The sequence below is a fragment of the Aulonocara sp. 'chitande type north' Nkhata Bay genome, linkage group LG12 (genome assembly GCF_057382095.1).
Source record: "Aulonocara sp. 'chitande type north' Nkhata Bay isolate Kocher_YH1m ecotype deep benthic linkage group LG12, A_spYH_male_GT1.1, whole genome shotgun sequence".
Taxonomy (NCBI): domain Eukaryota; kingdom Metazoa; phylum Chordata; class Actinopteri; order Cichliformes; family Cichlidae; genus Aulonocara; species Aulonocara sp. 'chitande type north' Nkhata Bay.
In genome coordinates this window covers 26836737-26864320 of record NC_141355.1, presented here as the reverse complement: position 1 = coordinate 26864320, position 27584 = coordinate 26836737, and the positions used below count along the sequence as shown (strand labels likewise).

General features: G+C 38.1%; 1 protein-coding gene across 1 annotated transcript in view; it reads left to right on the top strand.

Annotated features, from left to right (window-relative positions):
- Window positions 1-257: 257 nt before the first annotated feature.
- oxct1a (3-oxoacid CoA transferase 1a) overlaps window positions 258-27584 on the top strand; it is a 53645-nt gene continuing 26318 nt past the window's right edge. Inside the window, exons 1-13 of the mRNA XM_086314692.1 lie at window positions 258-454; window positions 1469-1577; window positions 3523-3613; window positions 6304-6439; window positions 6568-6717; window positions 7197-7303; window positions 7856-7916; window positions 19976-20083; window positions 20341-20455; window positions 20892-20986; window positions 21595-21643; window positions 22044-22116; window positions 25573-25648. Of these exons, the coding sequence (XP_086170818.1) occupies window positions 359-454; window positions 1469-1577; window positions 3523-3613; window positions 6304-6439; window positions 6568-6717; window positions 7197-7303; window positions 7856-7916; window positions 19976-20083; window positions 20341-20455; window positions 20892-20986; window positions 21595-21643; window positions 22044-22116; window positions 25573-25648 (1266 nt within the window). The 5' untranslated portion in view covers window positions 258-358. The remainder of the gene's footprint in view (window positions 455-1468; window positions 1578-3522; window positions 3614-6303; window positions 6440-6567; window positions 6718-7196; window positions 7304-7855; window positions 7917-19975; window positions 20084-20340; window positions 20456-20891; window positions 20987-21594; window positions 21644-22043; window positions 22117-25572; window positions 25649-27584) is intronic.

Below are 27584 nucleotides of genomic sequence, written 5' to 3'. Positions count from 1 at the left end.
CATGCATTGCAAGCTGTGTCAGGGAAATTAATGTTTTCTTCGTGGACCTTTGAATACAGTATAGCCCTACTAAAAAAGAACAAGAGAACAAGGGTAGTATTGGGCTTTCTCAAACGCTATGACGCTACAACACCAACAGTAGGCGGCAATGCACTAAAACATGCCTAGCTTACCAGGTGGGGGAAAGATAACGAAGAAGAGCTTCTCCTTTCATCCTCTTTGAAAACAGCCAATAGCGTCGTGTCGCCGAGCTGGGCTTGCGTGTAGCCATATTTTGTGACCCTCAGCTAGCTCGGTTAAAGATCCAGTCAGCGCTCACCCTGCATCTCCGCCCACCCCAAGTTTGTAGCTCCAAATCATGGCGGCCCTCAAAGCTTTGTGCAGAGCGGAAAATATACTCTTGAAAACCCACCACAGAACCAAAATAAACTTCGCCATCCACCAAATGAGCAAGGTCAGTATAACAACAGCGACGTTACACCTGTTGTAGGAGTGTTGAGATGATGTTGCTGCAAAAAAAGAGACGACAGTAGTAAAATATAATAATTCAACTGTCATTAAAGTATTGGTTACATTTGGAATGAAACTATGAACCAAGCTTCGCGTCGTTTATACTGTTTCAGTTTGCGTTTATGTGTTATTGTGGGCTGACCTCAGCCTGCAGGGCGCACAACCTTGCGGATACGCGCAATACAACACATTTGCCAATCCTTTCAAAAACTGCTGCTAAGATCTAGAAATGCATGAATAAAGCGAATCAGGTTATTTGATCTGACTAAGGTATGTGTAGTTGGATGATCACAAGTGCGCGTAACTCAACACCAAGTAATCATAGATTTAGGTCTAAACACCTGCCACACGTTTTATTCAGTGCGGAAAACTTTCAAAAACATGTTCCAATATTATAGAGTCGTTAAATGTGAAGCTCGTTTTGTTAACTAATAAAAAAGATTATTTTTAACAATGTATTTGTGTGTAATGACAAGAACATTGTGAACTTAAGCTTTCTCTTGAATGCTAGTTAATTATCACCCACACAGTGTGATTGCAGCAATCTGCGTGATAGCTTAGATTTTAACTGCCCTTCATGGTTGAACTTGCGTTTAACTACTGTCTGAGATATGAGAATTTACAAAAGACAGCAGCTCGCATTGGCCTGACACAGGGTTTTAAACACATGATTTTAAACCTGAATCCTCTGCTGACTGTTGGTTTTTGGCTCTTGGCTGTGCGCTATCATAATCTCACCTGCATTTGTTGCAGGATTTGTTCAGCAGTTAGGTTTACTTTTCCTTTCTTCTACAGAATAAATTGGATTTGAACTGTGCAAGCAGGTCATTAGGTTTTAAGCCTTTATTTTTTTGTGCTTCTATTTAGAATTTACATGTTTGTTTGTTTTGGTGTTGCGGAAACAGCATTTTTTATGAATGCAAATTTGCTGTATTTCATGCTCTTGTGCTTTCTACAGACCTGTGGCTCTTACTTTTCCACATCAAGTCAGAAAAATTCAAAGTTCTACTCGGATCCTGTAGAAGCAGTTAAAGATATCCATAATGGAGCTACCATTCTTGTGGGAGGTAATGTATAGTACTTTCACAAACATGTTGTAACAATGTCAGATAGGACTTCTTGGTTTATGATGATTTTGTTCACCTAACAGTATGTTATGCTTTATATTTACATACACTCACTGGATGCTATGAGGTACACCTTGGTATTACTGTTTCTTATAGCTTCATTTTTCTTCATGGCATAGACTCATCAAGGTGCTGGAAACAAAAACATGCTCCACATCCGTGATGCAAATCTCTCATTCCATCACATCCCAAAAGTGCTCTACTAACTGTGGAGGCTATTTGGTTACAGTGATGAGTACTCATTGTCATGTTCAAGAACGCAGTTATAGGTCATTTGAACTTTGTGACATTGTTTGTTCTCATGCTGGAAGCAGCTATCAGAAGACCTGTGGTCGTAAAGGGGTGGACACAGTCAACAACAATAATATTCCTGTATCTTGTGGCATTTAAATGGTGCACTGTTGGTATACCAAGGGCCCTAAAATGTGACAAGATAATATTTTCCACAATATTATACCACCACCAGCCTGAGCTGTTAATACACAGGATAGATCCATGGTTATCTTTTTTTCTGACTCTACCATCCAATTGTTAGGAGACTCATCAGACTAGAGAATGTTTTTTCAGTCTTCTGTTATCCAGCTTTTGTTGAACCACTGGGCAACCAATGGATATTTTCTTTAAACCCTAGAGATGGTTGTGTGGAACAATACTGGTAGATGGTAGATCAGCCGTTTCTAAATTACTCAGATCAACCTGTCTGGCACCAACAACCATGCATTCAAAATCACTTAAATCACCGTTCTTACCCAGGCTGATTCTTGGTTTGAACTTCAGTGTGTCATCTTAAATGCACTTAGCAGCTGACATTTGATTGGCTGATTAGATATTTGTGTTAATGAGCGGTTGAACGCATGCACGTAAGAAAGTGGCAGGTGAATTCATTAGAATAAATGTAATGTCTAATTTGCAATGAAGTGATTCCAAACTGTCTGTAGAATGCTGGTTGAGTATCATCCACACACTGAGTGCAATCCACTGATCTTATTTATAGTCCTGTTCACAGTGACATTGTTAAATGTTTTCCATTGTGACGCACTTCTGTCTAAGAGAAAAGCAGATGAACCTTCCCTCAGTGCAATATAAGAATATTTCTAAACAAGTCTAGAAATACCTGGACTTGATCCAAGCTGATTGCACTTTGGTTTTTCTGTGTGGTTTGACATAGTTAACAAGATCATTGTTTTTGTATTAGTTTACTGTCCAAATCTGGCATGTCCCTAATCCTTAGATATAAATGTGTATTTAAGACATTTTAAGGTCCTTATATGATCTTAAAATGTCTTAAATATATGTTTGCGAATAAAATTCCTTCACACCATGTAGCTCAACTGTGTCATCAAAGGCCGGGGTATCTTTGGACTTTGATCCAAAGTCCATGAGGAGAGCACTGAATCACAGTTCAAATCACAACCTAATTCTCACATTGCTATGAACGAATTGGCCTAAAATATCTGGTTAACACTTAACCACTTAAGCATACAGCACTTAATTGTAATTTTGTAACTGGTCTTAATCAATTGTTCTCCAGGCTTTCTGAAGGTCTTTTAAAGTTTTCTTTGGACATCGGCTGCTTTTTCATTCGTTTTCATTTCTCTGAGCATTTTCAGAGAAATGTTTTTTATGCTTTAAGCCAATTAACTGGATTAGACATTTCTTATTGTTTCCTAGCAAAATATAAGGAAATTAGCGATGGCAGTAAATGCACAGACATCAGCTGAACAAGTGAAGATAAAACACAAAGTCATAACATTTACTTACAACGTAAATACACTGATACATACTTTTGGCAGTTTTATTTAAAGTAGTGTTTAAATGTGTATCGTTTTTCTTTTCTCACAGTGATTCTTGTTTGCAACGCTTACTTTTTTGTATTCCACCTCAGGCTTTGGATTATGCGGAATTCCGGAGAATCTCATCAACAGTTTACTGAAGACTGGCGTTAAGAGCATCACTGCAGTCAGTAACAATGCAGGGTATGTGTGGAAGTGTACATGATTTGTACGTGCTGTTTTAGAATAGTACCATTCATTGTTGTTGGGTTGTTTTGGTAGAATTAAATAAAAACAAAAACATTAGAATTATTACTTTGGTTTAAATCTTTTAACCAAACCACATCCTTGCATATGAACTTGAACGTTTTGCTTATTGTCTTGAATAGTAGTGTTTCTTTGTCTTGATTTGAGCCTGTGATGGTGTCTAATTGCAGCATTGGCAACCTTATGACTGTAACGCCAGACAGGCAGTGTTGTGCTAGCGAGATGCCCAGAGGCTAGTAGATAAGTCATTGGATAAGGTACAAGGAAGAGGTGTGTGTGGTCAGGTGATCTTGTGTGTGATGTTTGTATTTGGTCTCAGTGCAGATTCAGTGTACACATAACAGTCAGCTGATGACCTTAATTACCTTTATTATACGTTTTGTCCTTTTGTACATTTTGTACAGTAGCAAGAACTAACTGAAGGTTGCGTTCAGTCTTTTAACTCAAATAAAATTCTAATACTGTTGATAGAAAAAAGGAAAAAGAAAATTGCAGCTTTCTTTTGTAATCAAAACCTGGCGTGTCACAATCCAGTAAACATTTAATTGTAGTGCTTATGCAGAAATAGTGAAACTTGAGTAATTCTTACCCTTTTGTGTCTTTGTATTTATGCCACATACAAAACTATTAAAGGGTAAGAATTACATGTGTATGTTTTCGTATGATCATTTTATAATAAAGCCTTCTTGGTGATCATATATCCCAGTCATGGGTGGGAAATCAATTTTCCCAAGGGGCCACATGAGAAACTGGATCTGGGCTGCACCAGGAAGCATATCAAGAGATAAAGTTAATATTGAACAGAATTGAGTTCAGCTTTTATGGTTCGGCCCTGCACAACAGTCCCAGTTTCTCATATTACCCCTTGGGAAAATTAATTATATCAGTGGCAGGCAATCAAGTACTGTAATAAAGACTCCTTTTTTTTTTAAATGACAGTACTGCATAAGTGTGTTTGCTTGTAAAGCAGTGTGAACAAACTATTTTTTGAATGAAAACTAGATTTACTATTTGACAACTAGGCATTGCTAACCTTATTTTGGCAGCAGTGGAAAGAAAGTGTAAGAAGTTAACATGCAGAAATATTGGTTGTGTTGTGTCACTTTATTCTTTAAAGTGATCCCTAATCAAGGATAAATCTTTAATCTTTTGACTTTTGTAGCAATATAGAACACATAAGTGTTTTGTCTCACTGCTTTTGGGTGAGAGGAACGAGACCCTCATATTTCACTTCTCATGAAACTGACACAGCTGGCCCTTTATGCCCTCGATGAGTTGAGAAGGATTCAGCTGTACAAAAGGAGATTATTGGGCTGTTACAGAACCGCCTTCCCTTGCAGCTTTATACGTACTGTGTAATCAGCTGCTTCAGAATTTGACACAAACCAAATAGATTCTGTATAAAAGGCAGTGACACTTGTGCTCAAGATCACTGCTGGAATCTGCTCTCATGAATGAGCACTGAGTATTTGCCTGAAGAGCTTATAGTCCTCAAACATCATTCCATACACACCAGCTTCACACACAAAACATTAACACGAGTTAATAGTGCCAAAACCTTTCTTTAGTGTTTCCATTGTGTGTTGCATCACCAGTGGTTTGTGTGCATGTGAAAGTGCACTTTGCAGTTATCTGTTTTTGCATTCTGATAAGGCATGGCCTTTATATACTTTAAGATAACCCGAGATTAGAGTTACAATTAGAGAACAAAGCAGTGGTAGTTAGAGATTAGAGCAGTGTAAGTGAGTTTTTAGTTGCCTGTGCATTAACATGAAGCACATGTTTAAAGTGTTTTGTGTTGCAAAAATACAGTTTGGACAGATTGAAACTAACTTGATTCGATTGCCATCTGTTTTTCTTGTTTGGTATGAAAGAGCTTTAAAGCCACAAAAAGCCAGTCCTCTCATAGCTGATCAAACAGTTGCTTGAGGGACTCGGCAATTTATGTTTGTCAAAGAAGGCTAGAAAAATGTATTCACAACTGTTGAGTCATGAGGATTTGTCCAGGTATGGTGGTCTAAATACGTGACACCCTATGTGCAGCAGGTTTAAGACACACTTCGGACCAGTGTGAGCTTCACAGCTTCTTTCAAGCACAATTATTCCGTGCGGTTTTGACAGACAATAAACAAAGACATGCTCAGAAAAATCTGACTCAGTGGCAACCCCAGGCTCAGCAGCTGTGTTTGATCAAATGTACTGTGATTATGGCTGTGAATAGGCCACAGCTGGACTGTGACTGTCTTTGCTTTGTCTTAAGATCAGAAAAGGGAGCCATATCCGTTTCAGCTTGACTGAGTTACAACCTTGAATAACCTCTCTAAGCGTTTACGTTAACAATAAGAAATGGTGGAAATTGCAGGAAGATAGGACGTTGATAGTTTCTTATGAGGAAAAAGAAGCATAGTTGCTAGAAATAAATGAGTATTGACAGAAAAGTGCTTTAATGTCAAATAAAAAATGAAAATGTATTCATTTGAAATATAATAACATGAAATGTAAAATAAAACACAACAAGACACTTGTGTGTACCCTTTAGATCAGCTTATATTTATAAAAAACTGCTTAAGTTAATTTAATAAACAAAACAAAGCTTAGTAAGTTAGTGCTGTGTGTGTTTTCCTTAGAGTGGATAACTTTGGCCTGGGCCTGCTGCTCCAGACTAAGCAGATCAAGAGGATGATCTCCTCATATGTTGGAGAGAATGCAGAATTTGAGCGACAGTATCTGTCAGGGGAGCTGGAAGTGGAACTAACGCCTCAGGTTGGTTTAAAAAAAAAAAAAAAAAGTCAAGTGACAAGGCTTATACAGTTTTTAACAAACATGCTGTGGACATGTATCTGGATTTCTCTTGTACGCCTCTCATAATCTGTCACTTTTTCCCCCCACAGGGTACTCTTGCAGAGAGAATCAGGGCAGGGGGAGCTGGGGTTCCAGCCTTCTTCACTGCTACTGGCTATGGTACTCTTATCCAAGAGGGTGGCTCTCCTATCAAGTACAACAAAGATGGTAGCATTGCCATTGCCAGTGAAAAGAGAGAGGTGAGAGTGCTGTAATCCCTGTTGTAGTTTTGGAATTAAGTGCTGTAGCTGAACTTCGCGGGTTACATGATAGTAGCCTTGAATTGTCCTCATAATGCACAGATTCCCAAGAGCTCTGGTCTGATCTGTTGTAGTGCACAGCAGCACTGAAATCCAGTTTCTTTATACAGTAAATTACACAGTGAGTTGAATAAATCTCCATTAGGTACTGGCATGCGACACATGTCTTGTGACTGAGGAAAAGAGCCTCGTCAAAATTGATATTTTAAGTGTAAAAAATATTTTGGAGATTTCACACAGGTGGTGTAATGTGTAACCCTGAATAGTAGCCATTGCAGATTTATTTAAATGCCACAGAATCTATAGCATGACAAAGTTTAGACAACTACAAAGACCAAGTCTAAAATTAAAAACAGAACTTTAAAACAGCTCACTGTTTAGTTCATCCTGTAAGTAACTTCTCACCTGGTTGTACACAGGTGAGGGAGTTTGGTGGCAGGCACTACGTCATGGAGAAAGCCATCACTGGAGATTTTGCACTGATCAAAGCTTGGAAAGCTGACAAGGCCGGGAACATTGTTTTCAGGTAATTAATGACATGGATTGTTGTGTTAAAGTTGTGTTAAGTTTGAGATATTTGAACATATGAAACCATAGTGCATTTTAAGCCTTTATTAACTTTGTCAGCTCTTGTTTGCTCTCAGCCTGCAGATCTACTTTGGCGCATACGTCGTCTTTAATTATTCAGACAGAATATTTTTGAACTGTACTGGGATTATCATTCATTACTACTAATATAGCTCTGTTCAATTATATGCATTGATGCTGCAAAAGTTAGAAAAATCTAAATAATGCTCTCAATTTACTCTTGTGTTTAGATATTGTTTTTAGTTATAGCAAAGTTTAGGTTATGCATAGGTCCCTACATGAGTAACATTGAACCAATCCAGTGCATGTCCAAATTGAATGTAGTAAAATTCTTCACCACAAGAGAGCAGTGTCCTCTGGTACTCTGAGTCTAAACAGGATATAACATAATGGACACCACATTGAGAGATTTTGAAATCACTTTCTGGTTTATATATTATATTTGCTGCCACTACATTTTATTCAATATGTATGTCTTGGTTTGTGTTAGGAAAACAGCTAGGAACTTCAACCAGCCCATGTGCAAGGCAGCCAAAACCACAATAGTTGAGGTATGTAACTGCAACATCACACTCACATGCTTTTTAAAGCATGTGCAAACTTCCTCTTCAAACATTTCCACTAGTGGATTGGATGTGAGTGGAATATACACATAAGTTTTACTTTATTGTTTTACTGCATCCATTGTTTAAGTTTTCATTTTCTAGGCCCACTAGCTGAAAAAGGTAAACTTGTAAATAAGTTGTACAAATCAACCATCAAACACAGTGATGAGTAAACACTGTCCAAATTAAGACTCTCAAACCCTTTTGGGCTATTCACAAATCAACAATAACAAATAAAATAAAATAAAAATAGATAAACAAAAACAACATTTAGAAAAGGAAAAAATTTGATATGGCATAAAATATTTCTGGTTCTCCCTTTCTCACTGTCCCTCTCGCTCACTGTCTTTCTCTGTGTGTGCTGTCAGTGTCAGAGGCACAATTCTTCAACGTGCTATTAATAGTATGCATGTCAGGAGCCTGGTCAGTAAAAACCAGAACTATAAGTTAATGGCAGTATTAACTCTTCACTAGAATCAACTTAGCAGGTTATTAGAAAATAGTTTGAAACTAGCCAAGTGCTCTTGAGGTACAAACGGGGCCGGGAAGAGTTAACCAGTAAGATGAGGGGAGGAGAGTGGGGAGGATAACAGCCAATATGAGAGAGAAGCCAGTTTAGATCAGATGTATTTAATTAAATTCTAAATCAGTTTAAGTGTTATGTAATCACAGTGTTATTAGTTTACAGTATATTGGTTATTTAAAATCTAGTGCTTAGGTCAATAATTTATTTAAAATCGAATGTTGCTGAAGACCACTGAAATAAGTTTCGCCAGCAGAAAATGCTTCATGTTGTGTTGGGTAGAAACAAAACAACTAAAAATGTATAATAGAGGTAAAAGGTTATGTGTGTATGTTTGTGAACTGAAATTGTCCACTTGAACAGGGGATATTCTTAGAGTCCTGGCATTAAAAATAAATGCAGTTTTTAGAGCTATGTGACGAGCATCAGAGTGTGTCCACCTATTTCTGGGTTGTCTGTGACATACGTAGTTTCCCTGTATAATATGGTACGGTCTTCAAGGTGCCCTGAGATGAATTTTGCTGTGAATAAAACTGAAGTGAAATTGAATTCTGACTGGTTACCCACCTGTCTAGCATTTAACCGTTTAGAAAAATGTTATTGCGTATCTCTTCCCTCCATGTGTATGTGCGTTTGTCTCTTTCTCCGCCTATCTAACACACAGCTTCACACCTCGCATATAGACATGGCTTGCTTCAGAGAGCAGCAGGGAGAAAAACTGTGTGAAAAACCATGAAAAAACTGGCACTTTCTGAAAATAAATTGCTAGAAAAGAGTGCATTTTCAATTATTCCATTGTTGCTGGACCGGAGATTTAATCTGCTGTTGATTAGAAATGTCTGAAAACATAGGGGTACATTTTTATCACTATGGAGCTGTTATGTGTTCTATTTACCATTGCAGACCAAATTTCAGTGACCAGCCAAACCTTTGAGTATTGATAATAAAGAACCCATTTCATTTGAACCATTTACTATCCATTTATGAGTAATGCTGTTCAGAAACACTCTGGCCGTTAAGCTTTCCTGCAACATCTGATGAAAAGCAGCCAACTACCTGCTCCAGGTTGGGAAGGAGTTGGGGAGTGAGGCTAGAGTGGAGCAGGAGATTGACAAGCGGGTTGTGTCTGCAGTAGTGTAGATGTTGTAATGGTTTGTTAAAGTAAAGAGAGAGCTGAGGGCGCAGGCACAGCTGACGTTTTACAGGTTTATCTCTGTTTCTGCTGTCACCTGTGGGCATGTGCTGCATGTAGTGACTGAAAGAATAGAATCACAAATATGAAAGGTAGAAATCCAGTGGTAGAGTTAAGATTGTTCATGCATCTCAAGATGTCATGCTTTAGGCATGTTCAATCCAATGCAGAGCCTGGCTTTGGGTGCCCTATTATTCACCCAGAAGAGTAGATGCGGTGACCAAAATCTGGATATATGATGGTAAATGAACTGATGGAATAATGACCTAATATTGTGTAAATATCAGTTAATTCTTGACAATTGGTATAATGCAGTAATTACCGATGTTCAGTTCAACTCAATTCAATTTTATTTATATAAAATTCCGAGCTGAAGCCCCCTGTTGGGCAACAGAAGTACTGCAGATGGGCCGCAGTAATAACAGATATTTAGTTTGAAATTACAAGTATGGTCTTTTCTTATTTATATACATTTTTTTAGTTATATAAAAAGTAGTTGGGTCAAACATTGGCCTTAACACTTTGGATATTACTGGGTAATATTAGCAATGTATAGCAAACAACTTTTATTGTTTGTTTTGGAAAGAAAATACACTTTCTCTTGTATTTTGATTAGAGTGAAGAGTTTAGATTGAGTGTGACCCATGGGGATTTTCTGGTTTTTAAAGGGTCGCACTCTTGACTTACGGATTGACTGGTATGACTGGTTTACTTATTGAAACATGTTTGTGATGGCCTATTACCACTAAGAAATTTACTACAGCTATTGGATTTAATAATAATTTAAATAATAATAATCACAATGCTAAGATCTAAGTATAATTGGTTGAACCGAATATTGCGACTATCATTTTGAGCCTAGAATCACCCGAGTCATGTATGAAGCTGCTGTTGTTGGCAATTATAGGTCCAGGCTACAATAGAAGTGTTTTCCATAAGATACATTTGTGACATTTTTACCAACCTTTTTGCTTACCTATAGTGATGAGTAGCAGGCATTGGATGAAAGACAGGTTGATCAACGTGAAAAATTGAATGTGGGATTTGGATCACAACATAAGCTTGCAGGATGTACTTCACATTGCAAGATCTGAAAACAGTTATGAACATGAATGGCATCTGCTAATTGTCATGAATTGAGAAATTTAAAAAAAAAGTTTACTCTTAATGTTTAGAATGGGATTATTCTAAATTATTAATATTTTACTCTTCAGCAGAGTACTTGACATATATGGGTAAGCTAAAGAAATGTCATTTGAAGTGTTCTATTTAGGTAAAGAACTGATGTCAGTCAATTAACCTCTCCTAAAGTGCTTTCTCCAATCTGACACAAATAATTTTGCTTTAGGACAGAAAACTGCGCATCTGCATCTGAACTTAATTAATCTTTTTTTTAAATGGAATTTGACGTTGCCTGCCAGTAGTACAACTAGACTGTGTCAAACAACTGCCAGTTTCAGACTAGTCTTTGAAGTTTTTTCTACTTTACTCCTTTTTCATATTGTGCTCTAATTACAAAACGAGTCATCCACATATCAACTTTTTTTTTTTAATCTAAGAGGCATTCATTGTAATTTGTGATGTGGTCTGATAAATGATATCAAATAGAATTTACATGTTTTGAATCTGAGTCTAGTCCTGCTTTGTTTAACCATTTGATTCACTTGATTTTCTTTCTTTTTTAAATTTTTTATAATATAATAATGACACTGACCTAAAGTGAGTCCCCTTCCTCATTTCTGCTCACCCACTTTAAAATGAGTGTGCAGAGTGATAAATAATAACAGGTTCCTTATGTTAAATAAATGTCTAACTTAAAATCCCATTATGGTTCTCTGACTGCTTCGTTCTATCACAGTGATTTGTCAGATGGCCAGTTTTATGGTCCATTTTTTATGGCAGTGGAGGTAACATATTAACATTATGACAATTTATTGAGGACTATAAAGTGATTGGCCCTATTAAGAGCCTTTTTGTCTTGCATAGTGCATATTGGCATAGAGACTAATTACTTGTCTTATGCCAATACATTTCTCCTCAGGATTCAGGACATATTTGATCATAAATCTGGTGATTTTTGGAATCAATATTGACCCTGTTGTCTTGGTGTAAGGAGCAGACAGAGTGAGGCGTTTCTCAAGCCATTCATTTAACTTGGTCAGCTTTTTAGCTCACGCCATTTCACCAAGCTTGTGTTGCACATCAACTACTGTATTTTTCCACTGAGCTACCTAATAATAAAACTACCCACCTAATACTGTGAAGGGCCTTGCCCCCATAGCTCTAAGCTCTGGTGCATGGACACAGGGGATCTAGGGGTGTATGACAGTGAAACTATGGGTTACGAGGTGGGACTTTTTGGGATTAGGCTTATTCTAGAAATTGCCACAGATGTTTGATCAGATATGTGCGTATGGAGGCTGTGTCAAAACTCTGAGCTCTCTGTAGTCTTCTTTCTGTATTTCCCAAGCAGTTTCTGTGGTGCATGGGAGTGTCTTGTCTGTATGGGGCCTCCTGCTGGCGCAGGGGGAGTGGGATTGTCATCATATTACACTGGTTATCAGTGTTATTTCTGTCATCTGTCAGTTGTTTTAATGTTGTGGCTTATTGGTGTATAGAAAGACCAAACTGTTAAGCAATTACTGATGAAAAAGGGCAAAAATGCAGTCAAGAGCTTGGCAAAACCCGGGGAACTTCAGGGAAATAATTTCCACACTCTGGCAGTTGTAGCTATACCTAAACAACTAGATTGTTTTATTAAATGAAAGCTAGATTATATTAGTTTAAGTCTTGAAAATACTTAATCATCTGTGAAATTAAGTCCAGTAATCATAGCCAGACTAAAACCCAAATCTTATTAATGTGATTCTGGTCATTGGCTTTAATTAGTTACTAGAACATCCACACAGTTAAGTGTTTCAAAATGAGTTTCATAAGCATAGGCGACTTTCTTCTTCAGCAAAAAGCTTATGTCCATTAAATTGTTGAATAAAGTTTTGTTTAGCTAACCCGTTCTTCTTTAATTTTCTTTCCTGTGCTTGAAAGGGATAGAACGGCGTTTAACTCGCAGACTAAAAGAAGAAACCTGAAGTATCTGGAATATCTATACTTAATATGCACATAAAATTATAGCTTTCATTAAAAGCATCTCTTTGAACTATTTACATACTGTCAGGAATCAAAGTCATCAAAGTCAAATTTACTGAGGCTCAATTTTTTTTATTTTTTAGAAATTAACGGCAGTTATGGAAAGCAAGTTCAAATGATCTCCTGGTATATATCAATAATCCCGCGGTGGTACCCGGCTGAGTTCATTTCACGCATCTTGGAGATAAATTGATTAACATCTTGTTATATTCTTTAATGGTTCACATTATTGTAACTCCGTCTCACACATAGCTAACATTAGTGCTCCACGCTGATCGTTGACCGACGATTGTAGTTTATGTGCCAGTTTATGCCGTCTACTTTTTTTAATGGAATTTATAATCCTGGAGATTGGAAGGGTGCCAGTAAACAAGATAACACAAAAGCAAATTACACACACAAAAAAGAAAAATTACCATTATCATCACTGGCTCCTTCCATGGTTGCTAGGCAACCAAACTCTTCTGTGTTCCAGGGTGTCCAGCTGGTCCGGTTATTCCCTTATCACAGGTACAGTGAAAGGCCCCAGTGCATTGTGGGATTCAGTGCACCAGAGACTGAATCAAGCAGTGGTTTCTGCAGTTGTTCGATCATCAGTCACAGTAAATGACTCAGATGTTCTCTTGTAGCAGCGCAGTGTAGTTGTGTGGGTGTTATTATGCACGCACAGCAATCCAATCATGCATGAACTAAATTAAGGTATTTGGAAGTGTGTTTTGTTTTTTTGTTTTTTAGCCAGGCAAGAGGTCTAATTGGTAATAAATAACCCCCATGCTCAGATTTCCAGGTCAGCCTCCCACTGGATGTTTGCTGAAACAAAAATTGCAATAACTAAGGGTTTAAACATTGTTTGTGTATATTGTTTTACTCTTTGAAATTTACCTTTTAATTAAAAAAGGAATTTAGTTTCAATCATAGTTTGGGAACATGTTTTGTATTGGCTGGATAATTAGATTTTTTGTGATTATCCTTCCCTTTTTTTGTAAACACTATATCTGTTAAATTACTTGGCACAAATATTCCCTTGGAATGAAGATGAATTGGCGGTTAAAGGTCAGAGATTAAGGTCACTGTGACCTCATGTCTGGCTGTTGTTGTGAATACAATTAATTCAGGAAATCGTTCACTTGGATTCGAGGGTGATTGGTATAGAATTCGTTGGTTAAAGGTAAAAGTCACTGATTATAAAATGTCTTTGGCCATAACTCAAAAATATGCCTCATATTTGTGATATGATCAATATATCTTTTATAATTAAATGATAAAGTGATTTGTTTTATTTACTGGAGGCTCTAGACAAACATGGTTGTAAACTGCAGCTTTACTGTTTTTGGAGAGTTACAAAGCTGCAAGGTGTCAGTTTTAGTTTACTACTGTGTTTTTCCTTGAAATGATAGGGATTATTGCAATAGACTGGGGACTTGCTGGTGTAACCTGCCTTTTCGCCTAAATGACAACTAGGATAGGCTCCAGGTCCCCCTCTCTCACAACACTGAATTGGATAAGTGGAAAAAGATTGATCGATGGATGCATGATGGGTATTATCTTAAGCCGCTGCTGTGGTCTTCTGTAGATCAGAATGCCTTCTGTCTCCTTTAGTAACTGTTGAAATTTCGATTACTTGATACAGGCAACATTCCTTTTAGCTATTTTGCATAACTTCTAATGCCTTGTTGAGTTTTCTAGTCTTGTTCTTGACTTGTGCCCTCCACTGACATCATTACTCAAGCTACTGTTCTCTAGTAATTAGAAACCACTTGTTTTCTCCATCATTTCCTGCCTAAGGAGGTTCATGAATTGACTTTTATGTGCAAAGATGTGCAGTTTATTCTTTATATTCCCATTTTGCACAGCTTATGGGGATTTAGAATATACATTTGCCACAAGGTGAAATGTGTTATTTGAATGCTAATTGACTAAAAATCTTTAATGTAGATTGTTGTAGTCATACTTGTTTTGAACTGATATCTCAAAACATATTGCACACAGCTCAATAGCAGCTGGCCAGCAGTGTCTTTTGTTTAGTTTTTTGTTATTGTTCCAATTTTGAAGTTTTCTCCTGAACATAAGAGAATACATCATGCCTCATTTTAAAGGCTGGCATTGACATTTCTAGGAGTAGGTCTGCTTGACATAAACATTACTTCAAGAACATTGCTGACATTTTTCATGGCTTATATAAATGCATCAGAAAATGTCACTGACAGTCTATAATATACTTTACTGATTGACAGTCAATAGGGTCTGATGAACTGGTTGAATGTAAAAGCAGAGGGAGACACTGTGAAAGTGTGATAGAAGACAGATTTGCTGAACATATGCAGAAACCGAATGTCTGACTGTAAGTTTAAAGTTTCCTCGCAACTGCCCGTCATCTGAATCTGAAGCACATTGCAAGAAGGCTTATGTGTTAGTTGAAATGTAAACATTGCCATTTGAGCTGTGAGTGCAGAAATCCATTCCAAATGATACAAGGTGCTTTGGTGAGCAATGTGTGGCATCTGAAAAATGTATTTTTAGTTCTGTAATGTTGTCAAGGTTTACATTGGCTGGCTATCTGCCATTTCCTGGATAGCATAAAATCTGTCACAGGCAAGGCAAGCTTCCACGGAGGAGAAACAGATTGCTCGTGATGTCAGTGCACTAGGTCAGGGGATATAGCCGGAGCTTTGCCCTGAAAGTGGAAACCATGCGTGGCCAAGTGCACAATAGGAGGAAGATTGAGAGGCTATAAATAAACACAGTAATGAGAGTGTGGTGTCACTGTCATCATCATGCCCTGTTGCCGGTTGCCTGTAGCCACACCTTCTTTCCCTTGACCTTTTGACTGTCACGTTTCAGTTCTTGCATCCCTAAATAAAATAAAGAGATGTAACGAAATAAAAAAATTTAATGCCAAATTAGTTTTTAGTTGTTTTGATAAGCCATTTGATTGGGGAAGTTAGTTAGGTATACAGTAGCCTGTATGCTAACTAGTTAACAAACACATGCTACACCGAAATCTCTGATCTGTCTTTTTCTTAAAATAACATTAGACATTCAATTTTAGAATCTTCTCCCTCAAGGTCTCGCAGTGCATGAGAGCACTGTGGGTCACAGAGGGGTGCAGCTGCTCCCTGGTGCAGAAGGAGCATATACTGCAGAATTTTCTCCAGCTGCCACAAATCCCATGTTTAGAAAGTCTTGGTGACTTCTTTGAGTGTAATATTTAGAACTCTGGCTGAAATGACACTGATAATTCCAGTTTACTGTGTAACTATAGTGATTTATCTATAGTTTTGCTACATATATTAGCAAGTTCTGCCACAAAAAACTCCCCAAAACATAATAACACATTAAATCGAGTCATTATCTTTAAAATGGAAGTCAAGTTGAGGTTTAAGAAAGGATAACCATGCAATCAAAATTCACCTTTGGAACCAGTCTTAAGCTAGAGTCACACTGGAAGACCATAAAAAGTGAATGATATTCAGTGACTGCAGGGTGAATAACCACTGGCTAAGCAAAGTGGGTGTTACCCACCCAGATGAATTTCCCTCAACTTCCAGGTGACAACGCAGGATACTGTTGATTGATGTACGACCCGATAATAAAAACATTTAAGTGTTACCTAGGCAACAGGAGCCTGGAATGTCTGCAAGCGATCAGCCATCAGTACGAGCATTGCTTCCAGTTTGGACGCAGCTTTAAGACAATATTCACAAGGTGTGTTCAGTTGGCAAAAATACTGACTCCAAATGTAAGTTTTCACTATGTGGGGAACAACTAAACAACAGTATATCACTACACAGCGGAATTACTGTCTCTGCTGTAGATGTCTGTAGATGCTGTTGTTGTAACTCGTATATAAGAATTTGTATTTGCATAACAATTTCTATAAAAATGGCACAATATAAGGAATTTCCATTTATTTACAAGTTATTTCAGTAGTATAGGATATACGATAGTATCTGTTGTTTGTTTTTATTTATTTAATGATTTTTATTTCAGTAGTATAAAATTTCCACGATAGCAGCAACAGGTATCTGATGTGTTAAGTACAGAAGGGAGTGTTGTCTGCACTCTTATGGTATTCTAAATGGAGAAACTGGACCATGCTGTGTGTGTACACTGAGGAGTGGTAATGCAGCTGTACTTGTGCACTCATCACTTAGGCTATTAAAAAGGGGCAATTACCAGTGCTCTTTGTTTATTCCACTCAGTGCCTTTGTAATCAAGGGTGTGATGAACATTGTAGCGTCTCGGACCTATTATTGTGTAACCTTTTTTTTAATACTGTGCACATATTTTCACTTGCTGCAACTATTGTAACCACTAAAACGATATAACGTAAAATCATTTCTGTTATATTTAGTTTATCTTGCAGTACTTTTTGTTCAATCAACTTAAAAATGTGATCCATCTATTTTATTTTTGTTATTCTTTTTAAATGTTTATCATATTTCATTAGCTTGGCATAGTATTTCAAGTGTCGTTTAGTGAATGAAGAGCGAGGGGTGTGCACCACATCACCGTTTATGGTTTATTCTAGGAATTTGATAGCACTGCACACTGATCAGTGTGAGATTAACGAGATTTGACAAAGCTCACAGCCTAAAAAAGCACAAACTCATGAAAAAACGCTTGCCACGTCCCCAGAGGGCACTTTGATTCCCTCTATCCTCCTGCCAGCTCACTTCATGCCTCGCTCCGCTCTCATTGATGTGAAAATCGTTCTACAGATACGGGAATATCAATGTCTGTCCATGTGTGCCTGCTTGCTAGTGTTACGCACCTGCTCATTGTGTGTGTGTTTGTGTCTGTGTGTGTGTGTGTGTATTATTTTATTTTAGTGCTTTATCCTTTCACATCCGTTGAACCTTCTGTCTGAACTACATCTGAGCAGTGGTGTAGCCGGGACACATCACATAGATGAAAAGAAGAGAGGCTTTTTTTTTATGTACACAGCACATTTAAATTGTATGAGCTTGTTATTGTGCTTTGACTTAGCTTTGGGAGGGTAATTGAAAATGGAGCTGAATACATGGTTTGTTTGCATGTGTGAGACCAATGAAACAATATGAGGAAATCCAGCCTCTTGGGTGTGAATTCTGTGTTTGTTTGTTTTTCGTTTTTTGTTTTTCAGGGTCTTACAATTGTATATACTTTTCTAATTAAGGGATTGATGTTGTTTTCATATGCATCTTAAAATTCTTAGAAATTTACACCCCAGATATTTGTTGTAATCCTCCTCCCCCAGGTTTCCCTTGTCATAAGACTAAAACATTTTTTTTTAATAACATGACAAGCACAATCTTGCTTAATGAAGATGTCTAAGAAAATCATGCTTCTCACCAAGACAGATCAAGCCCCCAGAGAAAGATGTGGGTGAGTGTGTGGGACTGCTGCATCAGTCTCATCTTGCATGGCCTCGTTTCCACTCTGGAGCATCAGAGATTTACCATAAACCAGAGTAGAACCAGCAAAAGAGTCTAAAATCACTTTATGGTCCTGAGTGGCCCTAGCTCATGAGAGACCAAAGCCTGTGTATCCATGACAACGCTAAGATGGGATCCACTCTCAGCCATTGACTCCTCTCAGTCAGGGCTGAGTGCTGAGGGAGGAAATAGAGATAAGGAAAGATTCAATTCAATTTGCTCTGAACGGCTGCTTGCCCCTCATGTAAATAGAATGAGCAGGTTACACTCTGAACTACACAGGAGTAAAGCACTGAAAAGTAGAAATGAGGGCGAGAATTATGTTGTCACGGCTGAGTCGTCTTTGGTTCCCAGAGGTGTGGGAACACTTTTATTTTTTTCCATTTTTCATTTTAATTTTATTATTTCAACCACTTGAAGAATCTCCTGGAAGAAAGAAACAGCACATCCGTCCCATTGAAGTCTCATCTATTTGATAAAGGAAAATTGGTTCTCAAAAAAAGGCTTTTTGTCAGTCCCAGCTTTGTTTGAGTCCTTTATTTGAAATCTCTAGGACTGTAGTGTTTAATGCTACAGCCTACTGTAAATATGGATACTGCAAAAAGACCTAGAGAAGACCTGCATGGGCAGCAAGGCTTAATGGATCCCACACATGCCGTACAAGTCTCCCTGAACACCTGTGTAACTGCAGGCTCAGTTTATAGCAAGGAGGAGGAAGCAGGTTTGTTGTTAGGTTCCTATCCTAGTCATGATAACCCAACTCTTTTGAAATCAATAGCCATTTCCATCACTGTCTTGTTAGTCAGACAGAAAGAATCCCAGATGTATACTCCTCTTCTGCTGCTGTACACTTTCTAAATAAAGGTGGTGCACTTTCTGTCACAGTCAGCAATATACTGCCTGCTACATGTACACGATTTTTATATTGCTGTCATGTTAAGTACGACAATGATCGAGATGGTTTATTCCATATTATCAGAATAAACTGATCTGAAATTTAACCCTTGGAAAAAAGTTTTTGGAACTAACCATTGTTTTCCACGTAATGGTGAAAAGGTTCCTTTTGACCTCTATTTTTAGTTTGGCCAGCATACCCACAGCATGAATACAATCTCCTCCATACACCCCTACTCTCGCTGCTTTTGATCTTAGGATCAAGCTGCATCCCCTGGGCTTGGTGTGTCAGACGATTCCTATTTTCTGTTAGCCAAGCTGACTTTGGGTACACAGACAGCTTTCACTGGGCTCAGTGGAGTTGCTAGAAGAATAAATGCAACTTTTCCACAAATATTTACTGTCTCTTCCCTGTGAAAGACATGATAGTAGAATAATTTCAAAACCTCTGAGGCCATATTAGGACAAATGTTTTCTTCAGCATTAACGCCACTGATGTTTGAAGCTCAATTATGAATTATATTAGTAACAAACTTAAATTGTCTCATTTGTTTTTACATTTATTTACAGTACTTGCATTTTTAAAGCCTTAAGAAATTGTATAGTAACCCAAAAATCAAGAAGAAATCTTCAGATTTGCCTGCAGAGTGCGAAAATATCTACTGGATTTTTATCATTTCACCTTTTGAATTTCATAGCTTGGTAGGCAAAGGTTATTTTCTGGTGGTGTAATTCCATCTGTGCATGGTTTCTTTATCCGAACTTTAATCTCAAGGATCATGGGACACCTTGCAAGTGAAGTCAGAGCTCATCACTCTGTGTCTCTGTGTAGGTGGAAGAGGTGGTGGATGTCGGGGCTTTTGCTGCAGAGGATATCCACATACCCAGCATCTATGTCAACAGGGTTGTCCAGGGCGCCAGTTGTGAAAAAAGGATTGAGGTACAAAATGATACATTAAAGAGTTCAGAGAAGTAGACACATTACATTTGGAAGGCATGCAAAGCATTCTGGATTATGAAATTGTAATGGAAAAAGAAAAAAAGATCAATCCTGCAGTGATAGAACTGTAGAGATGAACCTTTCCCAAGCCATTTCTTTCACTGTTCAGAAATAGCCTTTGTTGTTTTATTCATGTGTCGTGTTACTCAACCAGAATGAACTTTTCAAGATTATATTATATTTCCATATGTTTCCAGAAACGCACAGTAAGGAAAAGCCAAGAAGAGAAGCCCAAGCCAAAGAAGGAATCTGACATTGTTCGAGAGAGGATCATTCGCAGGGCTGCTCTGGAATTTGAGGATGGCATGTATGGTATCCTTTGATGGAAATGCAAGCAGTGAGAGGATAAAAAAATCATATACATTTGTGAAGCAGTGGCCTACTTTTAACGCCCACCAGGAAAACCAAACCAAAAAGTATCCAGCTGCCACAGAAGAATGCTTTACCTTGGCTTCCTTTATCATCAAGTTGCATAATAAATGATGCACATAATGTGCTATGCTTTTTTTTTTTTTTCTCCCTGTGGTCTTTAGTTACATTTTATCGTGACAGCTTCTGCCCTTCCTTGTGAAATCATCTTTAGTTTTTGATCGACTGATCTGTGATTAACCATTCAGTGTTTTTTGGACTTAACATGACTGTTTAGTGACTGTTTAAACAATGCATGCATTTGTTAATCTTAACACCTTTTTCCCCTGTCAGAAATACAAATATCGAAGCTACTGTCTTTAACAAAGAATAATACAAGCTAACCTTGGTATTGGTATCCCCATGCTGGCCAGCAACTTTATAAAACCAGACATCACTGTACACCTCCAGAGTGAAAATGGGATTCTGGGGCTGGTAAGACACCTACGTTTTAGTTTTTTTTGCCTTCCCTCAGGTTTCAGCGCTTTGAATCTTGACTAAACAAGCTAACGAGCTACATATTTCTTCATTCTTTGCAGAGACGTTTTTTTTGAAGTGGCAGTAAGCATGTTTCAAACTGAATAGCCATTTATTTAACCAGCATCATTCCTAGTTGGGGCCCTCATTTGAAATGTGTTTCGATTGTTACGTAAGAGATTGTAGCAATTTGACGCTTTTTTTCGTCCATTTTTCTTTCTCATTATTTGCCGGCTGAGCCTTTTAACAAAGGCTGCCGCTGCCGCTGCTATAGAGTGGCTCTCCAATCAGTTGTGTTGACAGAATGTAGGCGCCTATGGTAATTTCTTATTTGTCAATGTTATATTTATGACTGCCAGTTTCAAAAAGGTACCGATCTCTCCACCTCCTCAGTCTCAAAAGATTGCTCTCTTTGTTGAAAGCAGAGAAAATCGATGCCTCATCTAATCGGAGAAATGTGATTGTGCCTCTTTCTTCAAAGACCATGGCCAGTCAGGCTGAGTGACATGTGTCCTGCCTGCATGTGTGCATTTTTTTCTTTTTACCTTTTATTTCTTTTTTTATAGGGTCCCTACCCCACTGAGGATGCAGTAGACGCAGACCTGATTAATGCTGGTAAGGGTTATCCTAATGAACATCTAATTTCCCACGTCCTCTGACAAAATTAGGTAATTTATTTAAGAGAGTTAAGTATGAAAACTGGTCTGGTAAAATATTAGGGAAAATAAGAGCATTTTATTTTACCATTTTTTCCCTGCCTGCTTCATGCTTGGCACAAACTTACTCAGATAATACTTGTTTGTTGACATTTGACAAGTGTCCAGTTATCCAGCATCGTTTTTCCCTCTCGAATTCAGCCTTCCATTAATTTTTTTTAATGCCATTGTTGTATGTTTTTCTTTGTTATTTACTGTCTTCATGTTCATCTCTAAAGTGCGTTGCTTTTTGATGTGTTGAGTGTTAAATTCACTGCTATGATAAATGAATTGCAATGCTTTGTGTTGCTTTTCTGCAGGGAAGGAGACTGTCACTGTGCTCCCTGGGGCAGCGTATTTTTCCAGTGATGACTCATTTGCTATGATCCGAGGGTAAGTCCATAACACACAAGCTTTTCAAAACTTATTTGTTGAATTCAAGTAAGATATGCCTAACAGTGGTGGACTTAAACGTAAGTCCCTTAAAAATTATTGAGTCACTTATAGCTTGGAGGTATACATAAAGTGAGACCTTTAAAAACATCATTTCTAATCTATTATTTACTGAATTTTAGAGTCGTCATAATTTCATATTTGCTTATCACCTGCACCAAACACCTGTAACTAGAGGCCAAAACCATGACTCACAATGCTGGACAACACTGTCATCAGTACAACTACACAGCAGCCTTCCAAATATTCCCAAGGTCTTCGGTTCTTATTGATTTGCCAGCTCACTGTGATTGCCCACCCAGACTCCCTGCAGTATCAATTCTTTTTGTCCTCCCAGCAAGAATTCAATATTGCTCATAAATAATACTGTCCTGTCACACTGGCAGGTACCGAATGGAACAACGCTAAATTTGTCCATGTGTGAGTGTGTCTGCTATTGTGCAGATATGCTGGGAAAGAATTACTCAACATATGGTGTGCTGTGAGCCACATTACCTCAGACACCACACTTATTATGTTACACTTGGGCATTTAGACTTTATCACTTCTTAGTCTGTATGTGTTTGTGTGTGGCCAACACCCACCATGAGCTGCTACATTCTTTTGCAGAAACAAAAAGGATTAAAGTGCTTTATGATTATACAGTAGGCAGCAGCACTAATCCGTGCAGCTGTAGACATCCTAGTGATACCCCTAACTGCCTGTTGCAGGACTTTACTTTGGACTTTAAACTCCTTATTCTGAAGCAGAGATTGCTTCTAGTGAAGAAAGTATCACACATAAAGAGACAAGTAAAACTTAATTTGCTAATATAGTGGATTATAGTGGTACCTCTAGCACAGGGGTCGGCAACCTTTCTGATGATGAGTGCCATCTAAAATTTCCTCAGAAGTCAGTGTGCCATATAATTGCATTAGCAATAAATTTAATAACGCTCTATACTAACAGTTACACACTATATAGACCAACTTTATAGAATTATATTTGTTCGCAGATGTTGGCAGCTATCAGCAAATAGTTATCAGCTATTTTGAAACAAAAAAAAGACACTTTTTATCCATAACAAGAACTCCATAACAGCAAATGAACTGTACAACAGAAAATGCAAATGCTATTTATGGTCTCCTCACAACAATGATAAGAAAAATAAACTGGGCCAATATGGCATGTTTGTTAATACAGAGATACACATGTTAATGTGATCTCTGGTCTCCCACTCAGAGACACAGGTCTCCGAGTGTCCAGCGTTCAGACGGCTACCTGAGGACACTCTTTGTGTGAGAGAAAATCTGCTCACACAGACATGTAGAGCCAAACACTGTCAATAAGGCCTCTGCAATATTCTGAAGAAAGTTAAACTTGTCAGGTAGTGATGTCCAGCAGGTGAAAATGCAAGCTCAGTGAACACGCACAGCTATGGATTCCAGCTGCATTCGTCGTTCTGCAAACTTTGATCCCCACAGAGTGTGAGTCTACGGATGTATCATTGTATTTCCGTGGTGCTGATGCTGCGCTGGGCAAACAGCTCCTGAAGAATTTAAAGTGTCGGAATGTAGAAATTTCAACGTTGCTTGAAAAAACTACCAGCTAGCAGTGTCCCTCTCACCGGTAAGCTAAGTTATTTTTAGCCAATTACAAGTTGAATCTGATAGTTGGGGTTGTTAGCTAAGATACCGTCATTAAGAAGCAGCACAACTAATGTGTGTATGAAAGTTAATTTGCGATGTGCACCGCTGGCCCAGCCATTTATTTTTTTAATGCACCTTCTCAGATTAATTCACTGCGTGTCGTGCCCAGGGCTGGACTGGGACAAAAAATCAGCCCGGGCATTTTGACTAGAGACCGGCCCACCAGGTATTAAAGCCATAAAGCCTTTGAATGAAACCAAACACTGTTGTGACAGTTATGTACACTGTCTTGTTGGTATATGTATGATTTCTATACATTTTACGTCAGATAAAAACTTTGGTTCTAAGATTCAGATAATAATTTTTTAAAAGCTAGACATTTTAAATGAGAATAAGAAAGTATTTCTTTGTGCCCCCCTTTCCTTGCTAATGCCCTACCTGGCCCCCTGGCAAAACTTTGCTAGATCCGCCCCTGCACAGTTACCAGCTGTCAGCTGCTTGGAAAAGGATCCTGGTGTTATTTGTCTCTCAGAAACAGTTCATAACTTCCCTTCAACTCATTCATGTCACCTAAAGGTAAACCCGTTTCTCCATCACCTGTTCAGCTCTGATGATTCAGTAAGGACATCTCCTGGTTTCATCTTCATGTTTCCCTCTCACCACATATCCAAGCCGATATCATGACCAGCAGCTTTTACAGCTGTGGCTCTAGCAAACATCAGCTGATACTAGAAATTAATATTAAATAAATTCTAACAACAGCTGATCAAGCTTAAACGTGCTGCTGTTGTTTAACACAAATAACTAAAGCTTTGTGTCTTTTTTTTCATTCTAGCTGAAGTACGGGACAAATGCGAAGTACGAAACCCGTAATATTTTCTCTGAATACGAGACGATTCCGCTTTTTACGGGACAGTTGGCAACTCTACTAACTAACCTTATGAATGAAATAAAGTTCACTATCAGTAACATCATAGCACCCACCCAGCCATTGGCTATATAGAAACTCGGTCATGCTAGTTAGTACGAGTTATTGTAACTAACTGTAAAAAGTCAGTATAACGAAAATAAACTCCACCTAAACTTGGCTTATATCTGACTCAGATAGACTGCAGGTCATAACTTCTTACCTGAAGTTCAGTTCACCTGACACTCGGACCGGCAGCCGCCTCGGATCTCTCCTCCTCCTGTCTCCCCTTTCCCTCATCCACCTGCTGGCTTCTGTAAAAGCTCCGCCACAGTCACCACCAAACAACTGAGTTATTTCTACACATCAACCAGCATCCGGCCAGTCCACCACCTTTCATTGTTTATACCGTTACAAAAACAACAACAAAAACAAAAACATCGGCCAATGAAAACAAAAAGTCACCATCACCGGTATGCCCGATGGCCAGTCCAGCTATGGTCGTGCCATCAGTTAACCCTTTGCGTGCCAGCTGTGGCACGCGTGTCCAGGTTTGCCGACCCCTGCTATAGCAGATAAGTGTTTGTTTAAAAAGATGTGAATAAAACATTGGAACAGACCTTTTATCTATGACAAGTACTGCTATCAAAAAAAGGCTGAGATGGGAAGATTATTATTGTGAAGGCATTTAATGTGAGAATCAGTCTGATACGCTTGTATGGTGTCTTGTCACAAAAATGGAGTCACTCTAGCAGTACTGTTGTGTTTTATTTTATATCTGATGGGCGGATTTGTGAGTTCATAAGTGGAAGTGATTCTGGAGTTGACAGCTGTCTTCTTCTGTTGTGTCATTCTCATCAGGGGTCACATCAACCTGACAATGCTGGGCGCCATGCAGGTGTCAAAACATGGAGATCTAGCCAACTGGATGATCCCAGTAAGTTTGCTTTTGATTGCCCACAGCTGTTAACTTTTTTCCACATTTGTTGTTTCTTCAGCACCTGCTGTGGTTCAGCACAGCAGTATAATGAGCGTGCTCCAAATGTTTAATTTGTTGAGGGTTTGCTGATAGGGTTTACTGATATTTTTGTAATTTTATTTAATTATTTTTATTTATTGAGTTTGTGTCAGGTGGGTGTTTGATAATGTAAAAGTTGTGGTACGGTTTTATTGTTACATTATTCTAACTGTATACATACATCCTTCTGTCAGTATAGTACATATTCATACTCATTCTTTGTCTTTATCTGGCTTTCAAGATCTAAAACACTGAATAATCCATCACTATATAAATAATTACTTGTTGTAATATTAGTTCAAACATGTAACTACTACGAATTCTCTTTCAGAATACTTGCAACGATACTTGTATCAATATTGAACCGTTCGATATAGTGGTTTCAGTTCGGTACGCATATGTATCGAACAATACAAAATTTTTAATTTACTTTATCAACTGTTCTTCTGACGATGCTGTCTGTGTTGAGAGCTCAGTGGATATGTGTTCGACTACTCCGCCTAGACTGCACTGTCGAGGAAATGCCTTTCACTCTCTTGTTTGTGAGTGCTGCAGCATAATGGGTGTACAACATTATTATTAGATATTACATCAGGTCAGTTGGTACTAAGACCACAGTGGCCTCAGACCTTGGGAATGATTACTAAGGTCAAGAACCCATTAAAAGCCTCTTTGCCATGTGGGACCAGAATGCCCCCTGGCCACAGAGTTTTTTTTTGTTTTGTTTTGTCTTTTTGCACTGAAGTGCTGACGTGTACGTGCAGAGTTGTTTCAGCATGTACATCATTTTATAGACACATCTCCTCTAAGCGACAAACTAGAAACGGGCACAGTCTTGGAGACATGCAATTTTACCATGCAATTTCTTGTGTTATTTCCTTTTTTAGTTTTTCCTCTTTAGTCTAGCCCTCAAAGGGTTGATGGCTTTGGTTTCCACTAACCATTGTTACATCATTTCAAACTAAAACAACGTATATCAGTAAAGATTTTGAGTTTCAATATTTCATTCATCAACAGCCGATGTCCATTTGAGTATTCCTTTAATTGTTTTGAACAGTGTAAATGACTGCATAACAGCTTGGTGAATAGAATACTGTTGTTGATGGTGATTTGTAAATTTTGCAACTTAATTTAATTTTTACCACTTCACTCATACTTGTTTGTCCATGGTAATTGCTAATTAACCAGTGCTTGATTAAGTATGCTATGCAGATTTTGAAGCCCTGCAGTGGAGCTGCTCATAGACAAAGAATTTATTTATTTTGTTCTCTTGTGTAATTCTGGACATTTTGAAAAGCGAAACAATGCGGAACATTGGCACACATACTTCTGTCCTCACCTACGCTTCAATCTTCATTATCCCCTCTTTAGAAAGGATGGATGACGAGAATTACATTTGCAACCCTTTGTAATAATGAAAATTATTCACTATCTAAAGATGGGTGCATAGCGTGAAATTGGAAATGTTTTACGTAGGAGTTGGGGATGCAGTACTCTCAGTGAGATTATGTTGATTTCAAATGCTTTTAATATGCAAAATGCAGATGAACATTTTCCAGTTGAGGGCTTTGAAACGCTTTTACATCTCCACTCAGGCTGAAACATCTGGAAAAACAATAGATGAAGTGAAAAGGGGTAATAGAATACAGGATTCGGACTTGTTGTGCTATTTTATCTTTGGCTGCGAGAGCTTTATCAAGTTGTCCTACATGGAGAGGTCTTTCACAGGAGATACACAAAATACTTCTTGTTATATGCACATCCTTCCAGGTTTCAAAATGAGAATCAAGTTCAAGTTCAAATTTTATTCACCACATGCAGTGGCAGGTTGCCCTGCAGTGGAATGAACCCGCCC